This window comes from Pan troglodytes, chromosome 6 (genome assembly GCF_028858775.2).
Source record: "Pan troglodytes isolate AG18354 chromosome 6, NHGRI_mPanTro3-v2.0_pri, whole genome shotgun sequence".
In the NCBI taxonomy this organism is placed as follows: Eukaryota; Metazoa; Chordata; class Mammalia; order Primates; family Hominidae; genus Pan; species Pan troglodytes.
Genome location: NC_072404.2, coordinates 123,357,874 through 123,385,213, shown reverse-complemented (window position 1 = coordinate 123,385,213; position 27,340 = coordinate 123,357,874). Strand labels below are relative to the sequence as shown.

General features: G+C 44.0%; 1 protein-coding gene and 1 pseudogene across 1 annotated transcript in view; both read left to right on the top strand.

The window, feature by feature from the left end:
• The first annotated feature begins 1,727 nt into the window (after positions 1 to 1,727).
• Positions 1,728 to 27,340, top strand: part of LAMB1 (laminin subunit beta 1) — a 79,202-nt gene continuing 53,589 nt past the window's right edge. The window contains exons 1-9 of the mRNA XM_001165667.7: positions 1,728 to 1,817; positions 1,957 to 2,079; positions 3,189 to 3,364; positions 6,441 to 6,576; positions 9,965 to 10,038; positions 18,447 to 18,635; positions 18,725 to 18,788; positions 23,851 to 24,053; positions 26,494 to 26,614. Of these exons, the coding sequence (XP_001165667.5) occupies positions 2,043 to 2,079; positions 3,189 to 3,364; positions 6,441 to 6,576; positions 9,965 to 10,038; positions 18,447 to 18,635; positions 18,725 to 18,788; positions 23,851 to 24,053; positions 26,494 to 26,614 (1,000 nt within the window). The 5' untranslated portion in view covers positions 1,728 to 1,817; positions 1,957 to 2,042. The remainder of the gene's footprint in view (positions 1,818 to 1,956; positions 2,080 to 3,188; positions 3,365 to 6,440; positions 6,577 to 9,964; positions 10,039 to 18,446; positions 18,636 to 18,724; positions 18,789 to 23,850; positions 24,054 to 26,493; positions 26,615 to 27,340) is intronic.
• LOC112209967 (small nucleolar RNA U3) lies at positions 4,942 to 5,133 on the top strand (annotated as a pseudogene).

The following is a 27,340-nucleotide window of genomic DNA, read 5'->3' as shown; positions in this document are numbered from 1 at the left end:
ATGCTTGCAGTGTGTGCACATGAAAATACGAAACTCTGGCCCAGGGTATTAAAAGCTCAACAGGAAGAAAAGACATTTGCCTTTTAATATTTTTCTTTTAATTAAGCCCTGAAGACCCTCCATTGCAATTCTACAGCCTCCCAACAGCAAGGACTTTCTCAGCGCTCTCAGGCTACCCAGCCGGCGCAGAGGATCCTAAGCCTCAGCAGAGGCAAAACCTCCCCAGGCTGTAGCAGGGCAAGTGCTGATTTGGTGAATAATTAATGCCTCACTCACCTAGACCCCAAGGCTCCCGCCTGCCTCAGACTCGTGCAGGCTTACGAACTCGTAAAGCAGCTGACTCTATGGTCTAATGATTAAACTTCTCAGGGCCTTATTTCGTTACAGCTAAGTTAAAAACTGACCAGCTAGCCGCTTAAACTCTTCTCCCGGAAATGACTGGAAAACAAGCCAAGTCTCCTGACTGGACTGACAACTAACTATACTCCCTGAATTCCAGCCACATTTGCCCAGAGCAGGACTACAAGCTTTGACTCTGTCCATTGCTAAGGGTAGCAGAATGGGTGGTGGGGTCCCGTCACCAACCTCTTTTCCCTCTCCAACCCCTAGAAGGTGGTGAGCTTCTATGTACCCCTAATTTCAGCAGGCAGGTTACACTGTGTTGTTAGAGACCCTTCATTAGAGGCCCTCTCCCCACCTCAGCATTTGCACACCATGGAGAATCGTCGAGATGAGCGTTGTGGGGAAGTGCCTCTCATGAGAGATTTCCACTTCCTGGCTGTGTCAACTCTTCCACGGCGAGATGGGAAAGGGAGTCAGTAGCAATAATAGTGTCATTTGAGGAATTACCTGAGCTAAAGCCATCATCTGGATATAGGTAGGAAGATTTTTTTTTTTTTTTTTTGAGACGTAGTTTTGCTCTTGTCGCCCAGGCTGGAGTGCAATGGCACGATCCCGGCTCACGGCAACCTCCTTCTCCCAGGTTCAAGCGATTTTCGTGCCTCGGCCTCCCGAGTAGCTGGGATTACAGGCGCCCGCCACCACGCCCAGCTAATTTTTGTATTTTTAGTAGAGATGGGGTTTCACCATGTTGGAAGTAGATTTTTTAAAAACAGAACTGGAGGTTCAATTCAATGCCGTGACCACCTGGGTAACAGGGATTGCAGATAGGTCCTGAATAAATGTGTGCGCAAAGAATTGCAGGGCGCACAGAGCTTCTCCTCCTTCCTAGGAAGACACAGTAGATGTCGCGCCCATCCCAAGCTCTTGGATACTAGGGGCGGAGAGGAAGTGTTACTTTCTAAAGAACAAACACGACAGGTCGACCCTGTTTCTAAAGGGTTAACCCGCCTTCCCCGAGCGCACGGCACGAGAGTTTTAGCCGTGGGCACGTTTGGTGATTCACTTCTTGCGAACGTAAATGCGCGAGTCCGCGGTAGGTCCCGCCGGCCCCCTGGCTGGGCAACCTGAACACCCACCTCGGAGACGTCCCCACGCATCCGCCCCCCTCGCTGGACGGCCCCGCCGCGCGCCGTTCTGGGACGCGCACCCCGGGGCGGATCCGCCCTGGGACCTGGAAGCGCCCCAGCCCCGCAGCGATCGCAGATACGGCTTTCAAACAAAAGAGGCGCCCCGGGGGGTGGGACCGGGACCTCACCCGGTCCTCGCAGAGTTGCGGCCGCCCGCCCCTTCAGCCCCGGCTCTCCGTATGCGCATGAGCAGAGGCGCCTCCCTCTGTTCCTCCCAAGGCTAAACTTTCTAATTCCCTTCTTTGGGCTCGGGGGCTCCTGGAGCGGGGCGAGCGCTCGCGTCGCCGGGTGAGGAGAACAAAGTGGCTGCGCGATTTTTCCCCCTTTCCAGCCCACCCCCCGCTTCCGTGGGAGCGACAGGAAATGGAAGGGCGCCTCTTCTCTCTTTGAACATTTGCCTTTTTTCCCCTCCTTTCCACCTCTCCAGAAAGGAAGACGGGAAGAAAGGGCAGGCGGCTCGGCAGGCGTCTTCTCCACTCCTCTGCCGCGTCCCGGTGGCTGCAGGGAGCCAGCATGGGGCTTCTCCAGTTGCTAGCTTTCAGTTTCTTAGGTAATTCCGTGGAAACGGTGCGGGGAGGCGGATGGACTTGGGCATGGGGAAGGAAAACCCAAAAGCTGCTTGCTCACCTTCGTGGGATCCTGGGGGCTTGGGAGAGGGACTGGGTGGAAATGACGCCCCTGGGATTAAACGCCACCGCCCTTGCTTCGGTGGTGGCTGGAGACGGCGCACGCGGAGCGCCGCGGACCCGCATCCCCCGGGCTCTGCGCCCAAGCCCCGGCCCCTGCGGCCTCCCGCGGCCCCAGCTCAGGGTTTTGCACCCTTGGCCGGTTCACCCTGGGTTTCCCCACCGCAGAGGGCGGGTTCCCTGGGGTTGGCGGTGCGGACCGAGGAGGGCTGTCCAAAAATCCATTGCCCAGGAGAGTGCCTGAGCTGAGCGGAGGCTTCATTCTGGGAACAGATGGGGGCCATGTGGCTTTAATTAACCATCTCTGTTTGTCTCCGGATGGCACCAGAAACAGCAGGACCTGGCGCTTCCCTGGAATGGCGAAGCCTTGAAACCACTCCAGAGCCCCAGGGACTGTCCTTGGGCTCCCCTAGCTCCGGAAAGCGGCGTCCACCGCGAGCCCCGGCGCCTTGTCCCCAGCGAAGCGCCGGTGACCCTCGCGCGTGCACGCACACGCACTCTTGCGCCCCGAGCTCACAGATCTCCACGCGCACACTCACACCGAGGATGCGCGGGCTGCCGCGTGCACGCGGGTTCACGTGCGTGGGTGTGTGGCGCTTTGGGGGTCAGCCTCCCTGCGCCGGGCTCCGGACACGTCGAAGTGGAGGGTCTACACATCCACCCTTTGTTGGGGGAGCTGCTCCCCGGGGCTGATCAGGGTGGGCGCGAGCGTCGGTGGGTTTCCCGGGAGGGAGGCTCTCGCTGCTGGACAGACCTGATGACGTGTGTGGGTTTCTTTCCGTGTCCTTCTCCTTTCGGAGTCCCTGCCTTCCCAGCCTCTCCTGCGCTCATCTCTCCATTGTCTTTTCTGTGCATTTTGCTTTCTTCCGAATGGACTGTCCTCTCTCCGCACCCACTCCCCCGCTTGTTCGTTTTGTTCGGGCTCCACTCCCTGCTTGTGTCCCCCCAACTCTGTTGCCTGTCCTTCCCGCAGCCCTGTGCAGAGCCCGAGTGCGCGCTCAGGAACCCGAGTTCAGCTACGGCTGCGCAGAAGGCAGCTGCTATCCCGCCACGGGCGACCTTCTCATCGGCCGAGCACAGAAGCTTTCGGTGACCTCGACGTGCGGGCTGCACAAGCCCGAACCCTACTGTATCGTCAGCCACTTGCAGGTGAGGGCTGAGAGCGGGGTTCGAGGCTCTGCTAGCGCCTCCTCCCGTCCAGACCTAAGGGGCAGGCCCTGGGGACTCCGCATCCTTCCAGCAATCCAGATAGGAAGCGCAGCCAGCCGGGGAGTCCCGGGATTAGGCTTGTAGCTCACCCTTTCGCCCCATCTCAGTTTGCACAGTTGCATCCGCCACACATTTCCTGCCGGCGCAGTGAGTATGGAAAGGCAGGACTGCCGACAGCCCTGGCTGCCCTGACCCAGAGCCTCCAAAAGGCCTGATTGTGTGTGTGTTTTTTAAATCTTTAATTTTGGAAGTGTGCATTAAAGGTGATTTATCCTCTTTTTAAAACCCTTGGGTTTCCCCACCCCCCTCCACCGCATCTTCACTTGAGTAAAGAGGATTCCAGCACTGACAGGCGTCTTGCAAGGTGATTCCAATCACTGAACGAACCCGTTTTCCTCTCCTCATTTGATGCTGTTCCCAACTAGATATCAGGATCAGATGCTAGCTTTTACGAAATGTCCTGGTTGCCATGGTACCCTGATACAGGAAGACCACAGTGAAATTTCAGGGTGTTACCTGTTTCTAAAAGAGGGCCCAAATTTTAGATTTCAGGGGTCATATTTATACAAAGTCAAAAGTAATTTTAAAAGAAGACACAAAGTGTAAAATATCCAGAATCAGAATACTTTTCCCTCATTTTTAAAAAGGAGGCTGGCCGGGAGCAAAATGGCTCATGCCTGTAATCCCAGCACTTAGGGAGGCTGAGGTGGGAGGATCACTGGAGCCCAAGTGTTCAAGACCAGCCTGGACAACGTAGACTCAGTCTCTACAAAAAATTTTTAAAACTTAGCTGGGCATGGTGGTCCACACCTGGGGTCCCAGCTGTCTGGGAGGCTGAGGTGGGAGGATCAGTTGAGCCCAGTAGGTCGAGGCTGCAGTAAGCGATAATCAGTCCACTGCCTTCCAGCTTGATCAACAAAGGGAGACCCTGTCTCAAAAAAATTTTTTTAAATAAAGGCTGATATTTCTGGCCTCTAACAAAAGCAGAAAGTATCAGTTTCACATTCGGGGCAAGTTCCAAGCTAATTGCTCAGAACGTGGTCAGCCCACCCACCTGTACAATTGCCCTTCAGAAGGAGGACAGAGTATTGTGTGTGGTTTGCACAGCAGATCCCTTAAAATGGAGTCGCTTTTACAAAGCAGAAAGCCCATTCTGGAGACCTGATAAATTAGACCAAAGGAATGTGGTAAAGTGGATTCCGTTCATTTGCTTCCAGGTTTATACAGAGATGTCTAGACTGCTTCCTCCTGATTAGAAGGGAGGCTGTAATTAAACTTTTTTAAACTTTTTTTTTTTTTTTGAGTTCTTGTGATTGTTCTCCAGTACTAGTTTCCTTGACTACAAGTTATTGAAGGCAGTTGATGTTACTTTTCTAATATTAGCATTTAAATTTTACCTACAATATTATGCTAACACTTACTTGAGAGGCCAGGACATCCTGTAAATGAATCACCAGATTCTGAAATCAGCTTTGACCAAAATGAGAATCAGACTGTTTGTATTAAAAGCAACTGGAAAGACTATCCTCTCAGTGATGATTTCTATAGTTCGTTACTAGAGAAGTTTCTCTAAATGTGTAGAGAGCATCAGAAACCACAAAAAAGAGGTGCAGCGGTCTCTCCTGAGTGTGAAGCTGGCTCTTGGTATTGCTTCTTGGTTCTTCTCTTCCTTTGGGAGAGTAAGAGGAAGAGGATGCAGTCTTAGTAGTTTCCCTTAAAAAAAAAAAAAAAAAAAAAAAAAGCAACTGGAGCCAGGCTCTCTGATATATATGATTAGCCATGCATTTGTGAAGTGCTTTTCACAGATAGCAGGGCCTAAAGAAAGGGACTGGGCACATGCTTTTCTCAAACATCTAGTGGGCATCAAGATTGAAACAGGAAGCTTGTTTTATCCAGGCTCCTAATGCATCCCTGGCTTTGGGTCTCTGTTTTTTTAGACAGTACATCTTGCCAGTCTCCAAATCCTTTTGAGAAGAAGGTAATAACTAAATAAATACGATGTGAAATACAACGTAAAAATACGGTCAGTTAATTGTGTCCTTATAAGAATATTACCCTTAAATGCTGTTTGTAACATACATGTGGGTCTCTATGTATTTCAGTCTTAGCCTCATTTTCAGACTTAAGAATAGTCTGCATTTCAGAAAATGTAGGTACAGAGCAAAGCTCCATGTGGAAAGAGAACTATTAAGCTCTGTTGTTTATGATTTGCTTTGGCGGAATGCACAGAAAGTAGATAACTCTTCTAACCCAACTGCCCAGGTGGCTCTGGCTCCCATTTTAGGAGAAAGAAAGTAAGAGAAATTCAAAGCTAACCTAAAACTTACAGTCTATCTTCATCCTAGTTCATGCCCATGTTGGGGTTCTTTGAACTGGCCCCAGATTATAGTGGGCCCAACATGGCGTGGTCCTCCCAACAGCCTGGTCCTCCCTTCCCCAGATATTCTGAGCAATTTGCAGGTTAGCCTGCATGCCACCACCATTGATTCACTGCTCGGGCAGGGTGGAAACGAAGAAATCTTGTTCTGTGGTTCCCAAAGCTTCTCTAAATACTTCTGCCTAATACTTGGTTTCTGCTTCATTTAGGTTTTAGAAAATCAGGCCAAGCGAACTGTATTTTTTTCTTTCATTTTTAGTTTGCTTTATGTCAGCAAAAATTCTCTAATATCTCCTCTGCATTTTATTGTAGAGTAAGCTTCTCTAGCTGTTTATTGAGATTAAGGTTTAAGCCTAGAAATTTGATTTTGGTTAAATTAATAGCTTGTGGAAACAATGCCCTCTTTTACTTTAGACCTTGAATTTGCAAGGAAGGAGGAAATTATTTTCAAGACTATTTTAGACTCAGCAAGTTAAAAGTGAAAGATGTGATACAAATCACCTAAGCAATTTTCACACAATTATTTTTCTTGAAGCTAATAGGTTGATTTTTGTATTAGGAGCTTCATGGGGTTTTTTTAATTAAAAATGTTTTTAATGAGATTGCTTTCTAGACTGATGAACTCAACTTTGTTTGCAGGAGGACAAAAAATGCTTCATATGCAATTCCCAAGATCCTTATCATGAGACCCTGAATCCTGACAGCCATCTCATTGAAAATGTGGTCACTACATTTGCTCCAAACCGCCTTAAGATTTGGTGGCAATCTGAAAATGGTATGTGGTTGGTGTGGGGACAAGTTCCATTGAGTGTGATTGATAACTTGGGTGGAGCTTACAGGTTCCTGGGTGTTTGTAATTATGATTCACTTCTCTGTCCTGTAATTATGGCCTCTGACAGATTGACTGCCTGGAGCACTAACTTCTCTTGGTAAAATCTTATCCTTCTTCCTGAAGCATGTATTTCCTATAAGAAAGCAGTCTTTCATGCTAGACCAAAGGAACATTTCATGGTCCTTATTCTGAGGGGCTTTTGGAGAGAATACTTGTGTGCCGGGGGCTGTCTGGGGACGGTATGGGTACTATCTCAGGCCCTTATTCTTCCACAAAACGTAACATCTTTCGTTTTGATCAATCCCAAAGGAAGGGGCAGAATCATAGCCCCCACTCCTCCCCCCACTGCCTTCCTTCATCTACAGAAAATGTCTTGATAGTAATAATAACACTATGAATAAGCAGCAAGATGTAATTTTTTCAAAGACTCTGTCAACATGGATATGACCCCAAGTCAAATGGTTCCTCCAGTGATTGCATGAATTACACCCTTTTTCCTGTCTTTGCTATTTGGGATTTGGTGTAATACATTCATCAAATATGATTTTACTGTTGCTGTGACATGAAGCCCAGATGAGTTTCACATTTATTTCAAACTCGAATGCTGAAATTTGGGGAATAAACGTAGAGTTATTGTGTTTGTTAATTAACAATGTACTGTTAGATCTTTAAAATAAATAAATAAATAAGTATCCTCAAAGAAGTGAGCCTAACCCTGGCCGTTAAAAAGCCTGGAGACTACTAGATTTCTTTATTCTATGCCGTACACCTGGGCAGGCTTTGGATGCCGCTGCAGCCATCTATCATTCTGTAAAGACAAACACCCTTAATAGATTTCTTTGTCATTGACTGTTTGTTTATTTTTGAGGCAGAGTCTCCCTCTTTCACCTAGGCTGGAATGCAATGGCACAATCTCAGCTTACTGCAACCTCCACCTCCTGGGTTCAAGTGATTCTCCTGCCTCAGCCTCCTGAGTAGCTGGGATTACAGGCACATGTCACCACGCCCAGCTAATTTTTTGTATTTTTAGTAGAGGTGGGGTTTCACGGTGTTAGCCAGGGTGGTCTCAATCTCCTGACCTCGTGATCCACCCGCCTTGGCCTCCCAAAGTGCTGGGATTGCAGGTGTGAACCACCACGCCCAGCCATCGACTGTTAAATTGCAATATTTTCTAGACTATTGGTTTCTAAGGAGCGTTGGTTTGTTCATTGGTTGGCCTTGGCAATTCATTGGTTACAAACTTCACTGGGTCATCAGAAAGCATTTATCATTTAGAGCCATGTTCATTCTTACGGGGGCATATTTTGGTTGATACTTCAGTGTGAAAGAGAAGTTTCTGTAAATCTGCAGTGTACCCCGAGGACTTCTGAAACAGCAGCAAGCTTATTATGAACAAAAAGACTAGGAACATTTCCTGATCTCCCACATTCTTCTAGTGAAAGACAGTTTGAAGAAGATGCCTCAACATTAGGATCGAGACTGTCCCCATTTTAGTCAGCAGACAGTGAAACAGTTTATCATGTGCTGTAGTTCTAGAGGAAGGTTTTTCTTAGTTATGTCGAGTTAATCAACTTCTACAACTTTGAATCTCTGGGACAAAAGAGACCAGATGCCAGAAAGAAGAGATTTTCCAGTAGAGGGGCTTGAGTTCTCTGTCACTCTGTCACAAGAGATTAGATGAGATTAGACTGATGGAACTTAGTCTTTAGAAAGTCAGACTGATTGTTACTATACCCTATCATCTCTCTGTTGTCTGATCACAGTTTAAGAGTTTATGAATGTAATTTTATCTATTTTCTGTGTGTTTTGCACAAGTTGTGCTTATACATGGCGGGGCTAAATTATCAGTGTCCAGGCACAGAAACGAGCTTGGAATGTACGACTATTTTTACCCATCGTGATGATCTATTCCTAGGTCTGACAGAAATCAAATACACTATAGAAGAATGACCTTGTTTCTTTTCTCTGTGGATTTTTCTTCCCATATAAAAAAAAGCCTGTAGTGCTTTATCAGGTTATAAATCTAAATGGAATGTGCTTTTGGTGCACACATTGCAGCATGTGTTCTTAGGTTACAGAAATGGCACTAGTCTTGCTCTGCACTTTACATTATTTTGTTATCTCTTAATTTTGAACAAATATTGTAGGTTTTTAAAAGCCTGGAAGAGGAGAGATGTACAGTTGCCTAACATTTCACTCAAAAATAAATGCCCAGTGTAGTTCTGTAATATGGTTCTTTTTGATAATTTAGGTAAGATTAGTTAGTGTGAATATAATGTTTTTCTTTTAACATTCCGGCTAACTCATATCCGTTCCAGTGACCACTTTCCTCACCCCCCGCCCCCTCAATTGACTTGGCAATTTTCCAGCAAGAGAGTTTATTTCAAAAGGTCCTCCTGATTTCCTGAAAATACACCAGTCTGTGACATGATTCATTCTGACACATTCCTGTCTTTCCGCATTTAAGACTTCTTTTGCTCTCAGGATGGACCCCAAAAGCTCTCTCAAACACAAGAAGCGTGGAAAGCCTCCCTTGCTGAACAGGCAGGCTTGAGAGCTCTAGGGACTGGGGAGGAGGTGCTTTCCATCTCTGGAATTCCAGTGGCCTTTTTAACGTGTTTAAGTGAGACTGACTGACCCTCAGGGCAAGGGTGCAAAGGCTCATTTGTTTGTTCAGGCTTTCCCCTGAAAGAGAAGATGTTAGTATTTGTTCTGAGCCAGTTTATTTGACAGATTCTTTTTTTCTCTGGCGTTGTTTTTCATTGTGGAAATGCATCCAAAGGTTTCCCCATCAGGGATAGGTTTTTCTAAGTTGTGGTATAACTAACATATGTGGTAGACTCTTATTTATTTTCTTTGCTGCTGCATAGAGAAAAAGGAATATTTGTGTTTCTACTGGAGGAGGATTGTGTCCTTGTGCATCAGACTGCAAGCTGACCCCCTACTGTGCACAGGAAGTGCCCCTCCCTTTTTTCCTTTGAGAGCAGCTTGGCTTAGAGGGTTGGGAAGATGTTTCACTTCTGGCTAGGCAAAGGATGTCTTTCTTGACAGCAGCTAGAGGCACTCTGCCAGATGTCTTGTTCCAGTGAGCAGATTCAATCTGTTGAACTCCAGAATGATTTGTGGAAAACTAAAGAATCATTCGACTTGTGCTTTACCACCTAAATAAGCCCATGGGATTATTATTTAGTTTCAGCTTCAGCTTAAGGTAGAATGTGAGGATAATTTCTATGGGGAACATAAAAGTAATTTAAAAAATAGTCTCAACTATTCACAGATGTTTCTATTTACAGTTTCATTTATTGTTTTATTTTTTTTAAATCTCCTGTAGGTGTGGAAAATGTAACTATCCAACTGGATTTGGAAGCAGAATTCCATTTTACTCATCTCATAATGACTTTCAAGGTAAGAAATCCATAACTTTCTCACAAATGACACATGAGAGCACTGCGTAATGTCCCCTTTCAAAATGGATGTCAGATGTGAGTTGACCTAAATGGGAACTTAAATATTATTGTTGCCATAAATTGGGGTAATTGAGCAGTTTTTAAAAGGAGCATGAATAACTGCATTTAACAAATACTCTATCTTTATGACAATAAGTAGAAAGAGCCTCTATTCTAAGGTAATTCAACTGTAAACTTTTAATTAGGTATCTTTTTATTTCCCCATAGAGTAAGGCAGTGTTGACCCTTTTCCAAACCGCAATAAAACATCTGGAGAGTAAATCCCTGGTCCCTTGTGTTTATGTTTTAATACTGACTTTGGTAACTGGAAAGGAAGTGTGTTCTCTTTGGTTTTCAGAGTTTTGCAAAATGTGTGGGAACAGTTTTACAGTTCCTTAAGAAATGTGTAATGCCTTCTTAAATGTGGATTTTCTCATCATTTTTCTTTGAGAGATGTAAAATGACTCCAGAACTAGGGAATGTCTCTGTACAAAGTCCCTTTGTTTCTTCTTAAGCAGCTGCCTGGAAATGACAGGCTTCACATGGCTTAAAGTACACATTGGCTCACAGAAAACCCATAATTTAGTTATTGCTTCTCAGATTAAAAATCACTTTTGAATAGCTTTCAGTTGGAGTTGGGAACCTTATCTACACCGTCTCAGGATAGGAAAAGGTGCCAAGGATAGATTTACCATGTGGGCAAGTAGCCATGAAAGTCTCACTGTCTCTGCCACCAAAGTGGGAGGCCAAGGAGCTAGGGTGGGCGTGGGAGTCAGAATGCAACTAGGAGGGATGCTGGGCTGTGCCTCTGAGCCTTTATCCCCTTGCCCACTCCCCAGCAGCCTGCTGTTCCTGCTGGAGCAGGAAGGTGGGCACTGTGACTGTGACACCTGGTATTGAGAGTGGTGGGGAAGGTTTCACTAAATAAATAGTCAACTACTCCTTGTCACCAACCACTTGTCCCTTCATTGACCACACAATCTGGTGATTAAACTGGTGCTCATCGGCCTACAAGGATGTTACCTTTATGTTATGTGACACCTAAGAATACTCAAAATCATCTTTATTAATGTTTATGATCCTATTTTTTCCTTTGCAGAGGGCATCTGTTCATATACATGGATAGTTCTGAGTTCATCTAGATCAAAAATCCTTTAGGCACATGTTTTGTAGTTGAATACTCATTCAGGTGAATACAGTGGGAGAAAGATGAACTTACTTGTGTAGGCGCAGAAGGTAAAACGGGGGTGATGATTGAACTGAGACATGCAGAATGGCTGCAAGTTGGGGCCAGGCGTGGTGGCTCACACCTGTAATCCCAGCACTTCGGGAGGCCAAGGCGGGCAGATCACTTGAGGTCAGGAGTTCAAGACCAGCCTGGCCAATACGGTGAAACCCCGGCTCTACTAAAAATACAAAAATTAGCCAGGCGTGGTGGCACGCGCCTGTAGTCCCAGCTACTTGGGAGGCCGAGGCAGGAGAATCGTTTGAACCCTGCAGGCAAAGGTTGCGGTGAGCCGAGATCATGCCACTGCACTCCAGCCTGGGTGACAGGGTGAGACCCTGTCTCGAGAAAAAGAATAAGTACAAGTTATCACACTGGTTTATGAGAAAACAACTCATCCTTCGGGTCCTAGCTCCAGTGAGAAAAGCAACATCTATGGGGTTGGGTACACTGGGTGTGAATCCCTGCCTGCTCCTTCTTGGCATGTGTGGCCAGAGCTGTGACTTCCTCATTGGTAAATGGGAAGAGGAATAATACCTACATCATAGGACATAGGACAGAATGGTGATGTTCTCCTGTTCCCCTCTGTTTTTTGTTTTTTAAATACTGAGTCTTGCTATGTTGCCCAGGCTGGAGTGCAGTGGTGCAATCTTGGCTCACTACACCCTCCGCCTCCTGGGTTTAAGCAATTCTCCTGCCTCAGCCTCCTGAGTAGCTGGAACTATAGGCACATGCCACCACGCCTGGCTAATTTTTGTATTTTTGGTAGAGGCAGGTTTCACCATGTTGGCCAGGCTGGTCTCGAACTCCTAACTGCAAGTGATCCTCCCACCTTGGCCTCCCAAAGTGCTGGGATTACAGGCGTGCCTACCGTGCCTGGCCTGTTCCCTTCTGTTCTGGGAACTGGGATAATCTTGTTGCCCTGGCGGATAGTGGGAACCTGAAAGTCTTTATAAATGCAGATGCTTGGCATATAGTAATTGCTCTACAAATGTTTACTGAATGAAAGAATAAGTGGATAAATGAATTCAACCATCTTCTGTTTGTAAGAAACTACCCTACTTTAAGCCTTATGGGAAATTGTAAAGATAGCACAGTGACTGCCCTCCAGGAGCTTCCAGTCTTCCAGAGGAGAAAGATATACTTGCAAATAACTTACAGTATATGACAGAACGTGCTAATGACTACAACAGAAGTTCAGACAATCTTTGTTAGCCTGGAGGAGGGTGAGATTAATTTTAGCCTGGAATAAAGAAGAAACCTAGGACTGGGACTGCACTTGACCTGGGCCAGGAAGGGAGAGCAGGGATGTCAGTGGGAGGAGATGGAAGAAAGGCCATTCATGGCCAGAGGGAAACAGTCTGAGAGCAAGGCACTGGTGGTGGGACAGTGGGTCAGGATTTGCTCAGCAAGTGCTATGTAGATTTGCCTCGAGTTTGGGGTAGTGAGAGAAGGAAAGGAAAGGAAAGTAGAAAAGCAGATTAGATGCAAAGGACATTGACTCCTTGCTAGGGAGTGTGAACTTTATAAGAAATAGGGAGCCATTACAACTGATGAATCTTAGAAATTCTTTTTTTTTTTTTTTTTTTTGAGACGAAGTCTCGCTCTCTCCCAGGCTGGAGTGCAGTGGCGCGATCTCAGCTCACTGCAAGCTCCACCTCCCGGGTTCAAGCGATTCTTCTGCCTTAGCCTCCCGAGTAGCTAGGATTACGGGCATGTGCCACCATGCCCAGCTAATTTTGTATTTTTAGTAGAGACAGGGTTTCACCATATTGGCCAGGCTAGTCTTGAACTCCTGATCTCATGATCTGCCCGCCTCGGCGTCACAAAGTGCTGGGATTACAGACGTGAGCTACCGCGCCCAGCCCCATCTTAGAAATTCTTTTAGTAATTTTTTTTTTTTTTTTGAGGATGGAGTTTCACTCTTGTTGCCCAGGATGGAGTGCAGTGGCACGATCTTGGCTCACTGCAGCCTCTGCCTCCTGGGTTCAAGCAGCTCTCCTGCCTCAGCCCCCCAAGTAGCTGGGATTACATGCATGTACCACCACACCCGGCTACTTTTGTATTTTTAGTAGAGACGGGGCTTCACCATGTTAGTCAGGCTGGTCTCAAACTCCTGACCTCCAGTGATCCACCTGCCTCTGCCTCCCAAAGTGCTGGGATACAAAAGAGGCATGAGCCACTGTGCTCAGCCTCTTTTTTGTATTTTTAATAAGAAATGAATGACCATTTCTTGCCAAAATTTGCCACTATGAGGTGATTGCAATAATTCTGTTGCAAAAACATTAACATTTAGTATGAGTCTTTTTTACTATATTCTTGCAGTTAGTAGCTGCTGCTATCATGTTATTTTGTGCTTTATTTTTGTTTATGCCAGTCTTAAAGATCCAGATTTCTGAATCTTTAAAAAAAAATTAATACCAAAAAAAATTGGGAACCATTGACAAGAAAATGAGACCTGTGTTCCAGGAAGGTAGCCCAAGAGGAAATACAAAGCAAGGACTGGGATGGCGAGAATAAAGGGCATGTTGGGAGGCTCTGTTGATGTCAGCATTGATGAAGCATTAATGGAGCGTTGCTGCTAATGCAAAAACTGGCTGTGATTCTTAAGTAGGAGGGAGCCTCTTCCTGCAACCCAGGAGTCCTGTAAGAATATCTTAGAAAGCTTTTTCAAATCCCATGTGTCCACTCACTGCCATACTCTGATACTCTCTGCTGTTAACTGCCTTTGAGGATCATTGCCAAGATGAGGCGCCCCTGTTTTCTAAGGGCAGTCATTTGGATACTTTAAAATCAAAAGCTGAACCATGAAGTGGAGAAAGATTAGAAGCAGAACAGTGGAAGGAAAGGGCTGAATCAAAAATTACTTAGGGCTGCTCTGCTTATGGAGTAGCCATTCTTTTCTTCCTTTACTTTCTTAATAAACTTGCTTTCACTTAAAAAAAAATTAGTTAGTCAAGTGAAATAACTAGGAAGATGGTGAAGCCACTAACAGTAGTGAAATCAGGGAGAGAACTGAGGTTGTTGATTTTTTTCCCCCAAGTTTGCCATAGAGATGGCTAATTGCTAAGTGGATTTAGACTAGCAAAAGCTCATTTAGCGTGTACACAGTATGTTTTTCTATATTACTAGATGTTTCAAAACTCATAACTCTTGGCCAGGCATAGTGGCTCATGCCTGTAATCCCAACACTTGGGGGTGCTGAGGTGGGATGATCGCTTGAGCTTCAGGAGTTCAAGACCAGCCTGGACAGCATAGCAAGACCCTGTCTCTACAAAAAATTAAAAAATTAGCCAGGCGTGGTGGCACACGCCTGTAGTCCCAGCTACTCAGGAGGCTGAGGTTGGAGGATTGCTTGAGCCCGGGAGGTCAAGGCTGCAGTGAACTATGATTGTACTAGTGCACTCCAGCCTGGGCGACAGAGCAAGACTCTATCTCAAAAAAAAAAAAAAAAAAAAAAAAAAAACACAAAAAACTCATAGGTCTTTTGTTTGTTATAAATTTGGAGGCAACTGTGCAGCAATGGCAGGCCTGAGAAGGTTGATGACTAAGCAGAGAGTATGGAAAGGATTCTATTCGTTAGGTAAAATGTGTTGTTCTGGTTTCCAGCAGCTTCTTAACTCCACGGGAAATTGGATGACTCGTCAATGGTCCTTTGGGACTTAAAAGTTTCCAAAAGAGAGGGAGAAGGAAGCACAGCCAGAAACGGCTTTCACACTTTTTCTCTCTGTGCCCTTTTGGCACAGAGAAGTCCGATTAGACCTTCCCCTCTCTTCCTCTCCCCAAGCCTCCCAGCCAGGCTCTCATGGGGAGTTTGCCATGGTACGTGGCGCACATGGTTCAGTTAGTCCTTAGGGATTTTTCTCTCTTACTTTAAAATTCTTAGGCTGATATTCTCTTGAGTTGAATACGGTATCATTTTCTTATATTCCTGGGTAGGTGAAAAATAAACCTGAGCAGCTAGTGAGTGAATAAGTCAAAGAATCTGTCAAAATGTAATTGTCCATGTTCTTATCCTTGACATCTTTTATCAGAGAAAAAGCTCAGCAGGATTATTAAGGAGGGCTAGAGGAAGCCTAAGCATGTTTCTAGTTTTCACCATTAACCCTCACCCAAATTTCTGTCAAGCGTTGGTTTTAATTCGGAAGTGTCTTTATTTAGGTTCTGTTTTCTAGGTCAGCTGAAATTTCCTTTGATCTTTTTCCCCTGTAATCTGACTTCCAGTTCCCCAAAATGCATCACTGTGTTGGTTAGTGTCAAAACCTTTGCCTGTTTGCCTATTTTTCAGCGCTCTTTCTGCTTCATCTTTTACTTCCAGTTGACCCTGTTCACTACACCCTCCTATATTTCCCTCCTGCCTTGGTTTCAGAAGACTGCCTTTTTTTCTCTTTTCCCTCTGACACTCATTTTTCAGTCTTCTGTGCCTTCAGCCAGTGAGGGAGAAAGATAGGCATGGATTTGAATCTAAGCTCTGCCTGTAACTAGCAAGTCAGTGTCTCTGAGCCTCAATTTTCTCATTTGTCAGACAAATGTGTTGTGAGGGTGCCTTGGTTTCCTAGGGATGCCATAACAAAGTGTCACGGACTGGGTGGCTTAAACAACAGAAATGTATATTCTCACAGTTCCATAGGCTAGGAATCTCAGGGTAAGGTGTTGGCAGGGTTGGTTTCTGCTGAGGCCTCTCTCCTTGGTTCGGGATGGCTGTCTTCTCCCTGTGTCTTCACATGGTCTTCCCTCTGTGCATGTGTGTGTCCTCATCTGTTCTTATAAGGACACCAGTCATATATGATTACAGCCCACCCTCATGACCTCATTTAATCTTAATCACCTCTTTAAAGAGCCCATCTCCACATATAGTGACCTGAAGTATGGAGTTAGCTCTTCAACATATGAAACTTGCAGACACACAAATCAGCCCAAATTATAGAGAGTTAAAGTAAATAATGTAATGAGGGGTACTGGCACCACTCTGTTTTCCTTGTCTAGCCCCTGGTTGATACGTTTTTCTAGAGCACAGACTTAGGCTCTCTTTATCTTACCCATTCCTTTTTTCTTTTTTTTTGTTTGAGACATCATATACTTGGAGGTTTCAAATATGTGTGTGCAGTGACTCCCAAATTCATGTTTCAAGCTCCATTCTTGCAGCTGAGTGCCAGACCACTTTTTCCAAGTGTCTGATGGGTGTCTCCAAGTGGACATCACACATGTGACTAATTAGCCTACAACCAAATGCTTTCACGCCTCTTCCATGTTGTTGTCATTGGCAACACATCTACCTGGCTACCCAAGTTCAGGTGCCTGCATTTCTTTCCTCACCCTGCCTTTTCCACTACAATCTAATTGATCACCAAGTGTAATTCAATATAGTCTTCTGTCACTACATTTTCAGAGTGGTCAGTTCCATCCCTTTCTATCTACATTGTAATTTCTCAGGTTAAAACCTTCATCTTTTTTCTTTCACTTGGTTTTCCTGTGTTTTGTATCATCCATGTCCAGTAACTACCACAAGAGTTATTTTTCTAAAGTGCAATATGATCATTTCATTTGTCCACTTAAATTTTTTAGTGTTCTCTTTTCCTTGCAAAAAGGTAAGTCCCTTAGCATGGCAACTTCTTACCTGCCCCGACCAACCTCTTCGGCCACGTGCAGCCGCCTCCACCCACTGCCTGGAAAACACCTTGTTGCCCTTTTAAGATCCAGTTTGACCCAGGCGCGGGGGCTCACACTTGTAATCCCCTCACTTTGGGAGGCCAAGGCAGGTGGATCACCTGAGGTCAGGAGTTCTAAACCATCCTGGCCAACATGGTGAAACCCCATCTCTACTAAAAAATAGAAAAATTAGCCAGGCGTGGTGGTGCGTGTTTGTTATCCCAGCTACTCGGGAGGCTGAGACAGAAGAATTGTTTGAACCCAGGAGGCGGAGGATGCATTGAACTGAGATCGTGCCACTGCACTCCAGCCTGGGCCACAGCGAGACTCTGCCTCAAAAAAAGATCCAATTTGATGCCTTCTTCTCTGTGAAGTATTCCTAGCTTTTTTTTTCTTGGCAGTAAAATATCCATAACAGAAAGTTTACCATTTTAACCATTTTTAAGTGTATAATTCAATGGTGTTAGGTATAGTCACAATGTTGAGCAACCACTAAGACTGTCTATTTCCAGAACTTTTTCATCACCCCAAACAGAAATTCTGTGGCCACTGCCCCTCTGCCCAGCCCCTGGTAACTGCTAATCAACTTTGTGTCTCTGTCTACTTAACCAATTCTAGGTATTTCATACAAGTGGAATCACACAATATTTGTCCTTTTGTGTGGCTTATTTCACTTAGCATAATGCTTTCAAGGTTCATCCATGTTGTAGCATGTATTGGCATTTCATTCCTCTATATGGCTGAGTAATATTTCACAGCATGTATATATCATATTTTGTTTATCTTCATCAGTTGATGGGTACATGGGTTGTTCCCGCCTTCTGGCTATTGTGAATAATACTGCTGTGGTGAACATTCATGTACAAGCGTCTGTTTGAGTTCCTGTTTTCAATTCTTCTGGGTATATACCTAATAATGTGGAATTGCTCGATTTTCCAGCTTCTTGAGTTATTAATTTCTTCCTCTTGCTTTTCCAAAGCACATTGCATGCAACCCTACTATGGTGTTTGACATAGCATATTGCAAATTATTGACACCCATATCTGCACCTCATTGGACTGTGTATAACATATACAACATATAGTCCACTGGCTGATACTAAGGAGGTAGTCATACATTTATTGAATGATTAAATGAACGAATGAAGGAACAAGCACTCAAACTTGCCACTCATATTACAGTGGACATGGTGACTAAATATACAAAAGTGTGTTTGCTATTTAGGCCTGTTTATAATCAGCTTCTAAAGAGAAACAGTTTACTTATCCAGTAGGGTGGGGAAAAGTATACATTTTAGAGGCTAGACACTTTCCTTGTAAGAAGAGTCTCCGTGGAACAGCTTGAATTATTTGAAATCCAGCCACAGTCTGAAATACAAACCATATGCAGTTCAAGTTTGTGGCATGCAGTTGAGTGACATTTTTACCTGAGATTAAAAAAAGTACAGACTACCAATAAAAAACATCAAATGAGATTTTTGCTCCTGCCTTTAGACATTCCGTCCAGCTGCTATGCTGATAGAACGATCGTCCGACTTTGGGAAAACCTGGGGTGTGTATAGATACTTCGCCTATGACTGCGAGGCCTCGTTTCCAGGCATTTCAACTGGCCCCATGAAAAAAGTCGATGACATAATTTGTGATTCCCGATATTCTGACATTGAACCCTCAACTGAAGGAGAGGTTTGTTTGCTTCTGTGTTTTACATTCTACTTGCAAATCTACTTTTTGATTATTGCAGAAGTACCAATTACTCTTGTTTCCATTTTTAGGTGATATTTCGTGCTTTAGATCCTGCTTTCAAAATAGAAGATCCTTATAGCCCAAGGATACAGAGTAAGTTCATTTTCAAACAAGAGTGTTTTTTGTTAGTTTGTTTGTTTGTTTTGTTTTGTTTTTTGAGACAGAGTTCCGCTCTCGTTGCCCAGGCTGGAGTGCAATGGTGCGATCTCTGCTTATTGCAACCTCCGCCTCCCGGATTCAAGCGATTCTCCTGCCTCAGCCTCCTAAGTAGCTGGAATTACAGGCATGTGCCACCACGCCCAGCTAATTTTGTATTTTTACTAGAGACGGGGTTTCTCCATGTTGGTCAGGCTAGTCTTGAACTCCCAACCTCAGGTGATCTGCTCACCTCAGCCTCCCAAAGTGCTGGGATTACAGGCATGAGCTACCACGCCTGACCCAAATAAAATTTTTTGTTTGTTTGTTTTGTTTTGTTTTTTTGAGATGGAGTTTCACTCTTATTGCCCAGGCTGGAGTGCAGTGGCACGATCTAGGCTCACTGCAACCTCTGCCTCCCAGGTTCAAGTGATTCTCCTGCCTCAGCCTCCCGAGTAGCTGGGATTACAGGTGCCCGCCACCATGCCCAGCTAGTTTATTTTTGTATTTTTAGTAGAGACGGGGTTTCACCATGTTGGCCAGGTTGGGTCTCGAACTCCTGACCTCAGGTGATCCACCCGCCTCAGCCTCCCAAAGTGCTGGGATTACAGGCGTGAACCAGCGCGCCTGGCCCAAATAAAAGTTTTGATGGTAAACAGCAACCATGGAATAAGTCTTACTCAGAATCTAAATATTCAGTGCTAAATCTACCTTTTTCATTTTCCTTCTTTCTCTGTGTTACCTGACCAGAGGGTCTTGAAATTAGCCATAATTACTCTCCACTGATAGGGAATACATTTACATCTGATATAAGATGTAAATACAATACATCTGATATAAGATTGATAGGTTATCAAGTAATTATGTTGATCATAATACCTTATTTTATTGCTCAGTGTATTAGGGTATATATTGGGCTTTTGTATCAAAGAGTCCCCCCAAATCTAGTTGTTCAAATAAGGTGAAAGTTTCTTTCTCTCTTACAAAACCCACCAAAGAGTTTTCTAGAGAAGAAGTGTAGCTCAATTGCCATAATTAAGCTTACCAGATAAAATACAGGATGATGCCCAGTTACATTTGCAAATAAATAATTCTTTTTTTTAGCATAACTATATCCCATATATCCCGTATAATATTTGTGACTAGTACAAGTGTGTCTCATGCAATATTTGTGGTTGGTATAACCATGTCCCATGTGATATTTGAGACATACTTTATCCTAAAAAATGATTGTTTATCTGCAATTCAAATTTAACTGAGTGTCATTTATATTTACTTGTTAAATCTGGCAACCCTAGTTATAAGGCCATCCATGTTTCCAGGTTTATTCACATGGTTAGAGTTAGACCACCACCACTATGTCCTCACCTCAACTCGGGAGAAGAGGGAAGACGAGGCAAGCAAATTCCATTTAAAGATGAGACATGGGCCAGGCATGGAGGCTCACTCCGTAATCCCCAGCACTTTGGGAGGTCAAGGCAGGCGGATCACTTGAGGTCAGGAATTTGAGACTAGCCTGGCCAACATGGTAAAACCTTGTCTCTACTAAAAAATATAAAAATTAGCTGACATGGTGGCACATGCCTGTAATCCCAGCTACTCAGGAGGCTGAGGCAGGAGAATCGCTTGAACCCAGGAGGTGGAGGTTGCAGGGAGCCAAGATCGTGCCACTGCACTCCAGCCTGGGTGACAGAGCAAGACTCTGTCTCAAAAAACAAAAAAATGAGATGTGGAAGTTGCACACGTCACTTCTGCTCACATCTCATCGGCCAGAATTAGTCACGTGGCTATACTGCAGGAGACACTGGGAAACATCTCTAGGTGTTTCATGTGCTCTACTAACACTCTTGGCGAGGGCTCTTACTGTCAAAGGAACAAGGGAAGAAAGAATACTGAAGAGAAATCAGAAGTCTCTGCCATTCTCAATATACTCAATAAAATGAGGGTTGCATTTCCGTTTAATAGAAAAATAAGCTGAAGCTTATAGAGTTGGATGTTATTACGTAAAGTGATATGGCTATTAAATGGCAGTCAGATCTTGAATCCATATGTTACGGTGCTCAGTTCAGAGCTCTTTACCACATTCAACAACTGCTCTTATTACACAATTACATTTTAATCTTCTTGGGAGGCATGTATGGTAATTAAAAGAATGGGCTCACTGGGCGCGGTGGCTCACGCCTGTAATCCCAGCACTTTGGGAGGCCTAGGCGGGTGGATCATGAGGTCAGGAGTTTGAGACCATCCTGACCAACATGGTGAAACCCCGTCTCTACTAAAAATAGAAAAGTTAGCCAGGTGTGGTGGTGCGTGCCTGTCACTTGAACCCGGGAGGCAGAGGTTGCAGTGAGCTGAGATCACACCATTGCACTCCAGCCTGGGTGACAGAGCGAGACTCTGTCTCAAAAAAAAAAAAAAAGGGCTTTGGAGTCACAAAGTCCTAGATTTAAATGTGTTCATAAATCATAAATGTGTTCAGTACATCAAAGCTGTTGCTACATTTGTTGCTGTTGATGTTGCAGTCACCATCGGCTTTGGTTTGGGTTTTGCACAGGACTAGTCCCAAATGTTGGAATGAAAGGTGAGCCTGCCTCTCCTGCTACTAAGGTGCAACCAGTTGAGTAGAGGCGGGGCTGATTCTTGCTGATCTTTCCCAGCTGCACAAGGCCCTATTTTTAACCAAGGCCCCAAAAAACTTCCAAGCTTGAAGCATGGAAGAGTGGAGTGGAAGAAGTCCAGGGAATATTGCCAGAAAAATGCTGCTTCCCCATTTAAATTAATTTTACATGTGGCCCAGCCTGTCTCTGGTCTGTAATTTACTCATTCATTCTCTTGTAAAACAAATATTTAATAGATGTGTCCAGCTCTGCGCCAATTTCTGAGTGAGCCGTGAGGCCTTTCCTGCATGTCTCAAAATGCAGTTGTGAAAAATGTCCACAAGGGCTCTGGGACAGACACCCCCTAAGTCCCTAAAAGGACTCAACCATCTGCTCCCTTTAAGGTGAAATTTGTGGGACTTGGAGGATGTGTTGTCTTTATAATTTTGATTCTTTTGTCTTTTGTGGTTAAATGGCATCGGAGAATCTTTTTCTATGTTATGGAAGCATGCATGTTAGCTGATCATGCATTTGATTTACTTTGTAATCAAAGGAGCAATATCTCTTTAGTTGTCTATTGTTGAGACCTGAGACTCACTTCAGAAGTGATTTGCCACTTAGAATAGCAGTCAAGATGAGGCTCGCTTGTTAAATATGGCAGGAGAGAGTGGGGGGAGCATATTTGCTCTACTGAGGGGTTTCCACAAAGGTCAGTTCAAGGGTTTCTAAATACTCCAGCTGCTCTTCAAGTTTGTTGTTTGGCCTCTTGTCAATAGGCGCTTGTGCTCATTTTGTGCAGGAGGATTTGTGCAGGAGAAAATGTTGGCGTTCATAACTGCCATTCAGTTGGGGAGTACCACGGTTTCTCTGTTTAGTTTTTGATTTTACAAAGAACCTAAGTTTAACACATGGACTTTTCCTTTCTACCCACAGCCATTTCTATAGCTTCATTGTAAGCTATGCATGTATTAAAAGCATTTGAAATTGTATTTGGGCTGTGAAAATATCTGAGGTACTGGGCCACTACCCTGTTGTCTTATGTTGTAATTTATAAGAATGCACAGACATAAATGACAGTAAAGAACCATTTCAGGCTACAGAGCTTGAGAGTGCAGACAGATGAATCAATCTCTGGGGATCCAGTTCAGCATGAAGAACTTGGTAACTCACGAAAACCCTGTGGAGAAGGTTGAATGGCTCTTCGTTTGTCTAGTTACTATAGAATGAATTGGTAGCCTAGTGTTTATAATAAGCAGAAGTCTGCAGACCTAGGAAGAAGAGGGAAAGATAAAATTGATTTAGAGGTAACTTGTATTTGAGAAAAAATAATTTGCCCCACATCCTAATACTAAGCTTATTTATGCTTATGTCACTATATAATATTGAGAAACGTGGAAACGTTTTGTAAAACTGGGACAAAAAAGTTGGGGACCAAAATGTTGCTTAAAAACGTGAAATGTTCTCTCCTTAGGTTGTAGTTATTCTATAGCGTTAACACTATTTTGGTAACTTGGATGTCATTTAAGTGGTGGGAAATTTCAAATTTTCCCTTCCAAAAATAGAGACAAAAATGTTTCTAACTATCTTATAATAACAATGAGAACTGGAGTGCTTTGATAAATCTTTTCCTACCTGAATGGAATTTTCTCATGTTGAAACTGACACTAATTGCTGTGGGAAGCAGATGGCATTGTGCTACTTCAAATTACTGTCTGCCCGCAGCTTCCAGCAGTCATGCAGCTGCATTCTTATAATTTCTCCACTTTCACACTTCTTCCTGAATAGCTGTTCTGCAAACAGACCCATCACAGAATAGATACTCTTTTTTGTTGTCGTTCAGGCAACTCTCCTGCCTCAACCTCCAGAGTAACTGGGATTACAGATGCCTGCCACCACACCTGGCTAATTTTTTTTTTTTTTTTTTTGAAACAGTTTTGCTCTTGTCGTCCAGGCTGGAGTGCAATGGCACAATCTTGGCTCACTGCAACCTCCGCCTCCCAGGTTCAAGCGATTCTCCTGCCTCAGTCTCCCTAGTAGCTGGGATTACAGGCGGATGCCATGATGCCCAGCTAATTTTTGTATTTTTGTAGAGATGGGGTTTTGCCGTGTTGGCCAGGCAGGTCTCGAACTCCTGACCTCAAGTGATCTGTCCGCCTTGGCCTCCCAAAGTGCTGGAATTACAGGTGTGAGCTACCACACCTGGCCGACATTCCTATGAAACTGATGAGAGGGCAGTAACCTTTCCTCTTTCCAGTCATGTTATGTTAGGCTTCACTATTGGAGTCATCTAGATCATACAAGAGGGGGGACTTAAGCTATTTTCATGTGTCATGCCTTTCTCTAAAAAGAAATGATGCAAGGAAAAAAAAAAAAACTTCTCGCTTGTCTGATCAGACTTTTCATCTTCTTGATGACCTTCCTAGATTTATTAAAAATTACCAACTTGAGAATCAAGTTTGTGAAACTGCATACTTTGGGAGATAACCTTCTGGATTCCAGGATGGAAATCAGAGAAAAGTATTATTATGCAGTTTATGATATGGTGGTTCGAGGAAATTGCTTCTGCTATGGTCATGCCAGCGAATGTGCCCCTGTGGATGGATTCAATGAAGAAGTGGAAGGAATGGTAAGTAAGCCCTCTGTGCACCTTTCTCCTTTATGTGGCTGGTAATAAAATGCAAAGTGAAGCTAGTCTTACCTTAAGCCTTTTACATTTTCTGGGGGTTTTAGTTTTACAGAGTTACATTTAGCCCTTTGCACCACACAGGTGGCTGATTGTTGATTTTCTCTTTGAAGAGTTTCTTGGACACGGAGAATGTACAGACTACTCATTTCATAGACGATGAATTTTTGGAATTTGTTGCTTCAGGCTATTGCTGAAGTAGATATTTTAGTCAACAAGGATTAAAAAGTTGTCTAAATAACAATTGAGTCTGCCTTTACATAGGGAAGATTAAAAACCGCAGTTATGCTAGAAGGCATAAATTGATCTCAACTCAAAGAAATGGATTTTTTTTTTCTTTCTTGAGACAGAGTCTTGCTGTGTTGCCCAGACTGGAGTGCAGTGGTGCAATTTCAGCTCACTGCACCATCCGCATCCTGGGTTCAAACAATTCTTGTGCCTCAGCCTCCCAAATACCTGGGATTACAGGCCCACACCACCATGTCTGGCTAATTTTTGTGTTTTTAGTAGAGATGCGGTTTCACCATGTTGGCTAGGCTGATCTCAAACTCCTGACCTCAAGTGATCCACACACCTCAGTCTCCCAAGTAGCTGGGATTACAGGCATGCGCCACCGTATCTGGCTAATTTTGTATTTTTAGTAGAGACAGGGCTTCTCCATATTGGTCAGGCTGATCTCGAACTCCTGACCTCAAGTGATCCGCACGCATCTGCCTCCCAAAGTGCTGGAATTATAGGCGTGAGCCAATGCGCCCTGCCCACGGCTGGAAAATTTTAACCCACACCTGTGGGATATCATTTTAGGGATCAAATGGAGTTGGTTTCTTTCTATCTTTTCCTCCTAATTCCATTCTTTTCCCACTTTTATGCCACGTTTGCAACTTATGTACATTTTGAAATTTGGGATTTGGGTGATTTGCCAAATGGATAGATGTGTTTAAAGTATTCTGTTAGTATCTGGGAGAATTCTTACAGACCTAGAGGATTTTAAGGCCAGATAGGACTTATGAGATCACCTAGACCAACTATTGGTGATAGAGCCCAAGGATTAAGTAATTTACTAGAGAGCCCTAAGTAAATGAGCAGCAGGTGGAAGCTCAAGCCTCTCCTCACTCAGCCCCAGGGTTCCTTCCCCTAAGCTGTGGCCTCCCCTCATGAAGGCTGTGCTTATGTGCTGTTGCCTTTTCAAAGATTGTTAGTCCTTAGAAGGTACAGGATTGAGTGTATTCAGCCCTTTAAAAACTTCTGCCTTCCCTTTACTCCAGTTAGAACTTTTGTTGCACAACAGAAGTTGAATTTTTGACGGAGCCTGAAGGGGAGGGAGGTATTTCTCTAATCTTATTGGTCCATCTTTCAGAGAATGCTAGGTAGATTATGTTCCCTTTACAGCATAACAAATCAGCTGTGTAGCTAATGTCCTGTTACTATCATGGGTCTCACAGCATGTGCTGTTGATTCAGGCCCGGTAGGGTCTTATGGTTTGTGCTTTGGAACTGGTTTTCAGTTTATGTAAAACCACCTGGTAATAACAGGACTTTAGTCTTCTGCTAACTGCATTCCCACCAAGGTGGGTCCAGGAGGGACCTGTCTGTCCTGTTCCTGAATTCCATTCTGTAGAAACTCTTGTTAAGGTGAGATGCCCATATACATGCATATTTAGTGGACCAAAAGGCCGTAATTCATTTATCATTTATATGCCTCAAGGGTCGTAAGTGTGCCTTACAGTGACACAAGGCAAAATCATACATCATGGGCCTTTCATCAGGCAAATTAATATATTTCTTTTTTGAGATCTTATATTTCCTTACATAAAAGGAAAACATAAATGTAAATGTGATAAATGATTAATTTTTAAAATTTTACTGTCATTGAAAGAAAAATTTAAGTGCTATGCCTGAAGTAAAAAAAACTAAAATAAGCTAGCTAACAAAAACCTTTTTAAAAAAATGGTGATTTGGCTAAGTGGTAAATCGTGCAGTAATATAAATTGGTTTCCAGGTGGTATGTATGCATTTAGTTCTACATTATAACTTTTGTAGATTTCTATTACTATAGGTTTTCTTTAAAAAATCTTAAGTAACTAGTTTTTTTTTTTAATTTTAAGTAATTTTCTTCATCTGGGTTCTTTTCATAGATACTCAGTAAAATATTTCTTGTGCATCCACTATGTAATAGGAACATTCTAGAGATGAGGCATGTAGCCATCAACAAGACAGACAACTCACTGCAGGCAGGGAGAAAATAAAAACAACCAAACAACCCTTTTCTGTAGTGAGCTAGAGATGAGTATGAAAAAGGGTTTTAAACTTTCAATTGATTATGGAGAAATGTGGCTATTCATACATCTCTTCCTTTGTTCTCTCCTGTTTTTATAACTTTCAAGGTTCACGGACACTGCATGTGCAGGCATAACACCAAGGGCTTAAACTGTGAACTCTGCATGGATTTCTACCATGATTTACCTTGGAGACCTGCTGAAGGCCGAAACAGCAATGCCTGTAAAAGTAAGTCTGTGTTGAAGGGACATTTTAAATCCATTCAGGCTCTAGTATCCATTTCCTAATTAGAGGTACTGTAACCGTGTACTGTACTGTTTTGCAGAGGGAAGAAAAGTTACTGTCTTTTTTCCAGCTTCACCCTGATACTCCTAGACAACCAACAATATGCATTCAGTTAATTAATATTCACGGAACAGCCCCTGTGTGTTTGACACTGAGCTGAGTAGTTTGGCAGCTACAGTAGAAAACTAAGGTGCTGTCCTTGACATTGTATCTGTTTCGTTTTTTGGGGGTTTTTTGTCGCCTAGGCTGTAGTGCAGTGGCACAGGCGGCTCACTGCAACCTCTGCCTCCCAGGTTCAAGCGATTCTCCTGGAGTAGCTGAGATTACAGGCGTGTGCCACCATGCCCTGCTAATTTTTTTTGTAATTTTAGTAGAGGAGAGGTTTCATCATGTTAGTCAGGCTGGTCTTGAACTCCTGACCTCAAGTGATCCACCCACCTCGGCCTCCCAAAGTGCTGGGAGTTTACAGATGTGAGCCACCGCGCCAGGGCTGTTTTTAAGGCAAGATGACCGTGAGAGAAAAATGAAAGAACTATATGGCAGGGTAGCTGATGAAGGTCTAAGAGATACGGAGTAGCATTTTTGGCCTTGTTTCTGTGCCAGTCCAGCTGCGGCCTCTGGCATACCTCCCTCCCTCCATCTCAGGGTTTTCTCTGGGTGGAGATGTAG